General features: G+C 34.5%; 1 protein-coding gene across 12 annotated transcripts in view; it reads right to left on the bottom strand.

The window, feature by feature from the left end:
• The window catches only part of foxp2 (forkhead box P2), a 151,595-nt gene that overhangs the window by 138,062 nt on the left and 3,533 nt on the right, over window positions 1–10,000 (bottom strand). For 10 of the 12 annotated variants that reach the window (XM_031897521.1, XM_031897524.1, XM_012958384.2 and 7 more), the window contains 1 exon segment: window positions 2,329–2,506. In XM_031897521.1, the coding sequence (XP_031753381.1) occupies window positions 2,329–2,496 (168 nt within the window). In that variant the 5' untranslated portion in view covers window positions 2,497–2,506. 12 annotated transcript variants of the gene reach the window in all.

Below are 10,000 nucleotides of genomic sequence, written 5' to 3'. Positions count from 1 at the left end.
GTTATGCACATTTAAATACCTGCTTACATGTATTATGTGCTGATCAGTAAATTTATTCTAACTACTGGTATATGTAGATTCCTTACACTGTAAAACAGTATATCAGTGACTGAGTGATAGCATGCCACAGTGCTAGACCATTCATCACTCAGTAAATATCACAATATATTATCGATAGTGTCACCAGTAACAGATTTATAGATAAGGAACAACTGTGTGGTATAGGTCAAACATCTCAACTTGCTACAAGGATCACAAGCATGACATTATTTATGCCATATGCTAAAGGCTACACTTTTTTCTTTATAAATATCTTTTTGTAGTAGATCAAAGGTTTGCTGGCCCACTACGCCATATACAAGGGTTGTACTGTCCTGTGCATGTTTGCCTATGGACTAGTAATGTGTATATATATTTAACCCTATCAAAGGACTAGTACTACAGAGAAGGATATTTCAAGGGTCTTAAGACAAGAATGGGTTTATCAGAAGTAACACAAGCTGATCTGAGTGGCAGGTACAATGCATACCAAGAAACAGTTAAAAACATACTGTTGTTGCCAATAACATACCATTACAAAACATCTGTAATCCATAGAGCAGTAAAATGTATTTGAATACATCAATGCATATCTCTTCTGTTTGCAGTTAAATAAAACACCTCTTCAGCTAGCCTGCAAACAACTAAAAAAACTCTGCTTTTTGAACCATAATTTGATGGTCCCTGGAATTCATTATATGAAGCATTAAAACATTATTACAAGACTGTTACAGTATATATGGAAACACATTAATAACGCAGTAAGAATAATGTTGTTCTAAGGTTTTCAATAAGGTAACATCATTTTTACAATATGTGTCTACAGTTATAAAGGAATACTGTGCACATGCCATAGTATTTAGTGCTAGGAATTCCAACACATAAATTCAAAATGTGTTTATAAATGGGATGCAGTTTGTGGTCCAAGAGGACTTTCTTATTGACCCTGCACTCTTTTAAAGTATCCAACTAACCCCAACCGTACTGCTTGTATTTAGGACTATTACTTTTAAACACTTTAAAGTAAAACATGCCTTTTTCTTACGTTGGTTTAACAGAGAAAAGCATAAATATACACTTTTACTGCCAATAGTTTTGCTAGGTTTATTTTTACATGTTATGAAATAAAACTAGTGCTATCATTTGTCACAATGACTACAGGCACAAATGGGCAGTTGAAATAAAATGTAATTTATTATTATAAAAGTTGCATTTCTTTAAGTTCTTCTATACATTGTGAAATTTGTTTTTACAGAAATTAGAAAACAAGGATAGTATTTTTTTGCCTGCAGTGTGCATCAATTAAGAAAATTAAAAAAAAAATATATATATATAGTTTTCTTTACTAACTTAGGAGTTACAATGCAAGTAAAAGGTATATCGTTTGGTCAAATTGTGGCCTAAAGCAATACATAGTAGTGTAAGCTTTTTAAAGAACACTTAGGTCAGTATAAAAAAAATAACTATAACACAGGGGAAAATAAATAAAAAAATTCTATGATTACTCCAAAAAATATTTATTATTATAATAATGTTACTATACACATATAGTAAAAATTGAAAATGAGTTTCTAAAAATATTTATTAGTTCATGGCAATAGCACAAAACTGAATAAAACAAAAAATATGCATCTCTGTTAGACTAATAAATGTAAAAAAAAATAGTCTTTCAGGGTTTTGGTGCTATGTCTTAAAAATCTATCCCTTTTTAATATGTTAATAACAAATTAATGTTAAGGCAACAAATAATTATTTGTTTTATTCAGCTAGAAGATATGTGTGGCAATAGGGAAAGCATAGGAGCATATATGCTTTAATATATGCTGCTGCCTTTTCACCTTATCTTAGAGTTTGGAACAATTCATTTCTTAGAGACAAATATGGTATCAAGTAACTAATGTGGCCCTCTGGTGGAAAGCTTAATATCACAACTGATAATTCTGCTCTGTTTTCCTCTGTACACTAGATGCTAGAAAATCCTTTACAAAAAGTAGCATTTTATAAATTTAGCAGCACCTTCTAAAAACATATTGTAGAGCAGGCCAGGTATGAATGGCAACAGCTATAATGAATCACTATAAACAAGTAAACAACTGCTGCAGATGGAGAGCAAACACACTTGACATTCTGAATAGCAATACACACAAACAAACAAACATTTTCCTCTAAAATCTACAAAGGCAGCTTCTGCTTTAGCAATTCTAGAAGGCAAAGGCAACGACTTAGCTGAAAAAATGGAGCAAGCTGTGTTATTTTGTAAGCAAATGCTGAAGAAAAAACAAAACTTACCTGCTGTTGTTGCAGATGCAGCAGTTCTACTGTGCTTACTTCACTGCTCGTGTCACTACTTGATCTTCCATCTCTGCTGCCAGCATCTAATTGGCTGCTTAGAGTGCTCATTCCATTTTGATTCATTGAACTGTTGCTTATTGTCTCTGTTGCAGATTCCTGCATCATGACTTAATACCTAAAAGTGATTAAGAAGTATCAATTAACACACACGTTACACCTTCGCACTCCTATTATCAAGATGTCCCTCTCTGCCAATTACAGAGACAGCATCTTTAGAAGAAGAGAAGAAAAACACACACACACACACAGGCTCAGTAATTTACCAAGAAATGCAATACAAATTCAGCTTTCATCCAGATACTAATCACTGAAATTATGGTCCGTATAAGCTTTTCTTTGTCTGGTTACATTTAACAGCCAAAATAGCATGCCATGCATGCAGCATGGTTAAAAAGCATTTATAAATGGTTACATTTGAAAGTCTACCTATAAAATCAAGTTAAATGAAAGCCTGAATGCACTCACTTCACTATATTTCCTATTATCTCGCATTGACAACCATGGAAGACTATACAACCTTATTTAAAATATTCCCTGTCTTGATTCTGTCAGAATTTTACAGCACATCTTATGCAAGGCTATTGTTTAATGATGCAAAGCTAATCATACAAAATTAAAATTTTGTACGAGTGTTACAAATCATATGGCATCGAGCAATGATAAATAGTGTTATGGGGCTCTCTCACTCTCTGTCTTTTTTTTGAGACTAAATAAAATTTTGCCTCCGAGGCATTTTAAGAAAAAGCTCCTGCTGCAAACACGTCAGATATTGCCTATTCTTTTAATCAAACGACTGATATTCATTTATTTTTCTGACATTTAAAACATTTAATACTGTCCTTCCTGGGAAGTAATTAAGCTTATGCATGAGAAGCAATCAAACTGTTCACTTGAAGATGACTTAAAACTCAATTTTAACATAGGCAAATAAATGAAAGATATAAAATTAATTTTCCAGGCATGTATTAGATATGAAAGCTAGAAATAAAATCTATCAAGAATATCACTAATGATTGTGCTAAAAACAGCATAAATTATGCATATTACCTTCTCTACAGTAATAAATGTTTTATCGTTTTCACTGCATAAATATACTGTACTTTCAGGGTAGCAATGTGATGTCCTGCCAAGATCAGTTGAAATTCTTGCAGTAAATAAAGAACCAAGTGCCCTTACAAACTAAAATTTCAAGGTACATTGTGCATTAGTAGCACAGAAAGGTCACTATCATGAATATGCTCAGCTACAATTTATTGTACTTTAATGGTCCCAGAGTATCAAGAAATCTTGGGCATTACATTTCTCACGTAAAAATGCCTGCGCCTTTTATTACAGCCTTCTGCGCTACACCTAATATGGCACCAATAGTATTTGTCAAGTATCGTAGTTGAGATTAAACATCAACAATTACGCCTCTATGAGGCATGACAAGATATCCATTTAGCACCGTTTCAGGATGAAATTTGGTTATTGTGAGTATCATTTGCAGCGAAATGCCCATTGTATTCCAAGGATGATCGGGCCAACTAATCATAGCTTTCATTCGGCGCTTCCCATTGATAATACACAAATCAGCATTTTCTGAATGACTAATAGACTGGCAGATGCTAAGAAGATGCAAAAGGGTAAATATGGTAGCATATTAGGCCATGCACCCAGAACATTCAGAGGGAGAAGTGTTACTAAAAGGTTACTGCTGCCATAACTACTGTAAACAATCGCTAACCTAGATGTGTTTATGAACAAACAGACCTTGTTAAACATCCTATCAAACATTAACTAGGAATAATATAACAAATGGATAATGTAGAGCGTGCAATGAATTTTACAAGACAAAAACAAAGCTACTACTCCTTTCTTGGATTAGATGGCTAATAAGTATTCAAATTAGGCATAAATTTTACATGCACAATCTTTAAAATATTCAGCAAAATGTGCCAGATTCCCATCACTAGTTGTTTAAAAATTCTAATCTAGTTCTTCACAAGTAAAGAAGCCTCCATATTTATCATTGCTACACTTTCTAGGAAAAGTACAGAGAGAAGCCTGATTAGAGATAATCTCCCGGACTAGAACAATTATATAGTTAGAGGACAATTAGGGGGCAGGAAATCTGCATGTCCATGTCTCTGTAACAGATTTGTTATACCCACAACTCCCATGCTCTTAAAAACTACAACTCCCAGCATCCTTCAGCTGCTGAATTCCGTATGTTAAAAAGGCTGGAGCTTGCTTTCCCAGCTCTGGCTGCGTTATAGGACAGTTAGACTTGTGGTCCTGCAGCTGCTGTTAAGCTCTATTCACAGAATCATTGACTGCCAGCTGCTGTCTAACTACAACTCCCAGCATCCTCAGATAAACTTTGGCAGTTCTCATTTCCAGAAAAAGGGCAATACATTTTAGTCTTATTACATTAAAGTGACTTTTAATGCATGGAAGAATTATGAAAAAAAAAATCTTATTTGTGTCCTTTTCAATAAGTAGCTGTAAATAAATCCTTTCAATAAGATATATTTCTCAGCCTCCATACAATCTCAGAGCCATTACTAAAGATTAAAGATGTAATGAAGCCCAAAGTATCAGTATTTCATAATGCTGGGGTATGCAAGTGTGATGCAGGTAGAAAATACTGTATTTTATATCTCATTATAAAAGGCAAATGTATATAGCAGCATGTTCCAAGGAGGAAATCATTTTTTAGGTTTAAGGTAGAGCGTGGGAGTTTTTTCTTTACATCAACTTTAATAGTAACTAATAATATTAGGTCAGCTGCTTTATTGCTTTTGTTCATTGCTAAACAACAATGAGCAAAAGCCTTAGCCTTAGGAAAGACTTTTAACCTTAACCTATTTGCACCTCAGATGCAAAAAAAAAAAAAAGATTGCAAGCACTATGGGGAAAGAGGCTTAGTGCGCCTTTATAATCAGTGTATTTTATACTTATATTTTTATACTTATATATATATATATATATATCTTTTTTAAGAGGTGTTTTACCAAAATATTCAGCATGTAGGCTAGGCATCAGCCAACCCCTTGTCACACTTTCACCTAAATCCTGTGAAGCCTGAGACGCATTCTTTTGGCACAGAATGTGTTAAAAGAGGATCTCATATTTCCACTTGCAGATACAGAGCAGTGGCTGAAGCAAAAGTAAAACAAAGCCTGCTGTGTGTTGAACAGCTTTTCTGATTTCCAGTTTACTGTGCTGCTTTTTTCATGGGTACTATGCTCTCTATGCCATGTAACAGAACTTGACAAATATTTAAGAGGAAACAACCCAGTAAGTTTTATTTTATTTTTTTTTAATATATTCCAGCAGTCACATTATAGATAGTTATTCTCTACATCACTTCCTTTTTGAAACATTAAACTGACACTGGAACTGACTGCAGAAGATTGCATTTTCTCTTCCTAAACAACTTGAATTGAAAGGTTACTTAGTGTAACAATATTTACTTGCAGAATTGTGTTGTTACCAAGGGTATAATGGATGGTGGCTATGCAGGTTTACGCAAGAATGAGTGAAGCATGAGGCGTTAGCCATGTGTTTGACATGTTTCAAATTGCTATAATCCAGCATTAAACACACCCAGCAATTCATGCCATTTCTTGCAGCCATAATCTTGAATAAAGCGTGCACAACCACTTATTATATAAATTAGTATATGACTCCCTGTTATAGTCACAACAGTGCTTTTGTGTTTATTTTTTATCAAGATGTGGCTTTTTGTATGTACAAATAGCAGGATATAAAGACATAGCTCAATTAGACCTGTTCACTTTATGATAGGGTAGCAAAGAATGCTAGGTTTGTTTGTCTCTTTTTACCACCGAGGTATGGCATATTTGCGTGTTAAATTCCTGAATGTGAAGTATGTACATATTTTTTTGATCGCAGGCATACATCTACATTCTCTGTACAGCAGTGTTTCCACTGTAATATAATACATGTAAAAACTATATACAGTCCAGGACAGAATGGCAAGTTACCCAAACAAAAGGGAGCAATGTTGAGGCATACCATGCATTCTTTATTGTTAGTTTAACAAGTTTTTTTTTCAGTGGGGGGGAGTTGTGTGCAGAGAGCTTTAAATGCCCAACTACTCACTATTTTCAAAGATGAAGCTTAATGTGTCCACGACAGTTTAGCACTTGAACTTGATTTTGCAGAGTAACTGAATAAAAAAAAAAAATAGGGCATTGTGCCATAACGCTTGCAGGACTACCCTTGAACATAGCTGGCCTAACAGTATTACATTAGTGCTTAGCCAGCATGCTCGCTGTGTGATACTGATGTTCACAACTCAAAATAGATGGCCCAGTATAAACACACCAGTATTTGGTCAACATGGTTGTTGATTGATATTTTGGCCCGTAGAGAAAAGATACCATAGGAGATAAGAGGAGGAAGGGCTATTGCCAGAAGTAATGTCCTGGACCCGAATCTGCCAATGAAGGTCACATGTTGCACTTCATTACTAGGCCAGTCTTACTATTAGCAGTAGCTGCTTTTTACTGACTGCTATGTATTGTGGGGCTGTTTCTATTCTTTTACACAGGCCTCTTCAAGACTGGCACCTGTCTAGACAAATTACATGTGCAAATCAAGAGTCTACATGGAACTTGCAATACATTTGTTACTTAGGGAATCACTGCATACTAACACTTTACATTGTTACAAGACTTTGAATTATTATATATATATTTTTTTCTTTTTACACAAACATATATTTCTATGTGGCATGAAACATTTAAATAAAACAGCACGTTTTATAGTCCTTATAGTTAGTAAAGCCTTATATTGTATCAGAAAGATATTCCAGAAGGCATACCAGATTTCTACATTTCTGTACTTGAAATTAAGGGTTTTAAGTTTTTTAAACACATCTTGCTACTGGGCTAGAAATATTTTACGCATGCATAGATAAATGGTGGTTTTCCAGATGTTGCCAAATTACAACATCCAGCACCCAAAGCATGTGAGGGGATGCTGGGAGTTGTAGGCCAGGTTGACAAAAACAGGTTTAACTAATTGTCTGCTTTGTTGGCCATCAGTGTTTGAGGGAGAAAATTGTAAAACAGTGAAACACAACTAAAACAAATGGGAATGATTAAACATTTTAGGTGTTGCGTAAAAACAATTCTGCTGAAACTGCAACAAATTAAATCCAATATTTACTATTTAGGATTGAGTGTGTGTTTAAACCAGCGATATCAAAGCACTTACATTTAAATATAGTTTTAAGCAAATGCAAAAATGATTCTCGCTGAAATAGCCTTTGAAAAATTAGCCAAATTTGCCTTCCGGTAGTCAAGGTTCTTAAAGGTTTTTTTATTCTATATTCCTGGCAAAATGAAGAGAATTGCATTTGTTTATAGATAATAACTGGTGGCCTTTTTCATCATTTTCATGCATTGGTGTATTTTTTTTTCCTGATAATTTTTTTTAGATTTTTTCTTTTGTGATTTCATGGTTTAAATATAGATACAAAACATGGATTTAGGAGTCTGTATTTCATCTTTTTATTGCATCATTTATTATTCTGTGTCCTTTAATTTCAATCTTATGAATAGTGGAAGTCCGCAAGTGAAAACGTTAAGTGCGTTTCCTTTGGGGATTTTAAACCAGGGAAAAGAAAAGCTAGTACTGTACAGTGTGTGATGACCTGTTAATCTGTCTGAAAGCAGTCATCTTTACCAAGAGCATTTGATGTGAATATCAATTATCAGGTTTGTAAAATACACTCCCTATGTGTATAATGGGACCTGAAACCTACCGCACAAGGTCACATACAGCGCACACAACTTACAGTTAGCAGACAGATCTCAGATATGAGTAAACATTCATTGTTTATATATTATACATATCAGTGAAATCCTTATTGCTGCATAACTCAATCAGTTCTTTTAATTCAGTTAGTTTGAGGGCAATTTCTTTAGGCCACACACAGCAATCAAGCACAACCAAAGAGTACAATTAAAGCAAGTAATGAATATGTGTTAATACACATCTCATAGGTTACCTGCAGGAAACTTGGTATTCTGTGTACTGTCCATTCTAAGGTCTGTAAAATATTTATTCCAACAATAATTACAAAGTAAGAATATCCCTATTTAATATTGTGCGCCAAGCTGCCTACTGCTGAGCTGACAAATCAACATTACATTACAAAATGTACACTTCCTTTTTAATTTAACAAGTCAGTTGAAAATAAACATCAGAGTTCTACATACGTATTTGTGATTAAAATCAGTGAATTACTATTTTATTGAGGGTCTGGTAAAACGCTGCCCTGCTTAATTCCTACAATCCGGAAAGTAGTCTCACTGGTTCTACTCTTGGCATTTCAGGAAACCCTCTCTGTGTTAATAATGCACTAGAGACATTCTGTAAAATACAATATAAAAGGATATATTAAAAAATATATCCTTGTCAAAATAAACATCATCTTACGCAAGAAACATCTGTGCATTGTTCGTGGCCACTAAACTGGGGATCACAAAAAATAGATGATAAACAGCTGCCGGTACTGCACCTGTCCTACCAGCAAAAGTCTCAGATTCTGCCTTTCTGACACAGTTGTAGACATCACCAGCAATTTGTTCTTCACAATACAAAAGCATTGTTTCTTTGTATTCATTAATTATCTTTTGCAAAATCTTCTGTTCTATTTTCTGCTCATTTTTTTGTTCTTAAGGATCAGAATGCCTTTGAAATGAGACTTTCTCATGCTAACAAGAGTCAGTACAACTTCTTTAGACGAAGGTGAGTGGATGTAAAGTTAATGATCGGAGCAGACACAAACCTCGCTAGCCACAGATTCCTGCCGAAGTAATACAGAGACATAGCTCATCGTGACGTTTCCAGTTATTTCTAGCTGATTAGGGTCATTATGTTGGAGGGCTGATTTATGTTGTCATTCCCTCTCACCAGTCCTGCATCAATAGATCTTAATGAATTGGTAAATAAGGGTGAAGATTACACTTGACAACACAGAAACATTCCTCATTCATACCAGACAAGATTTATGTAACCAATTAGGATATAACAGGAGAAATTGGTCAGAAGAAAAATAATCTTTCCACAGCAAAATTACCCAAGTCTAAAGCTATACAAAAACAGATAACCACCATGGTTCAATCATGAGCAAAACACCATGTTGTCCCTTTAAAGAAATACTCTCTTCCCAGATATACTGCCAGCAGAAAAGTTTGCAAACTCAATTTATACAGAGACACCAGCAGAATTTATAGTGTGGAAGTAAAACGCTACAAGTAAAACTTCTCAAGCAAGCGCTGAAAATCCAAACATATTAGTCAAATGGAAATAGGTGTTTTCATTTCCAAAGGATGTCAGAGGTGGAAAGAAAAACAGGTGAGAATAAGGAAAAAAAAAAGACATTTGTAGTTCATATTTCTGGAAGTAATTATTTGCTTTCAGTTTTTACAATCCCACTGTCAGTCGGTGCCACTTTGTCATTAAAATAAAGATGAAAGTGCTGATCATCAATAGGAAACCACAGCTTTAAAAACCCAAAGGGATGACATGAACAGAGGTAGAAAATTAAAGCAAAGTGATACTGAAACAGCCCAATTCAACTTCCTTT

Source organism: Xenopus tropicalis, chromosome 3 (genome assembly GCF_000004195.4).
Source record: "Xenopus tropicalis strain Nigerian chromosome 3, UCB_Xtro_10.0, whole genome shotgun sequence".
In the NCBI taxonomy this organism is placed as follows: Eukaryota; Metazoa; Chordata; class Amphibia; order Anura; family Pipidae; genus Xenopus; species Xenopus tropicalis.
Note: the sequence above shows the minus strand (reverse complement) of the source record. Positions and strands in the feature narration are given on the sequence as shown.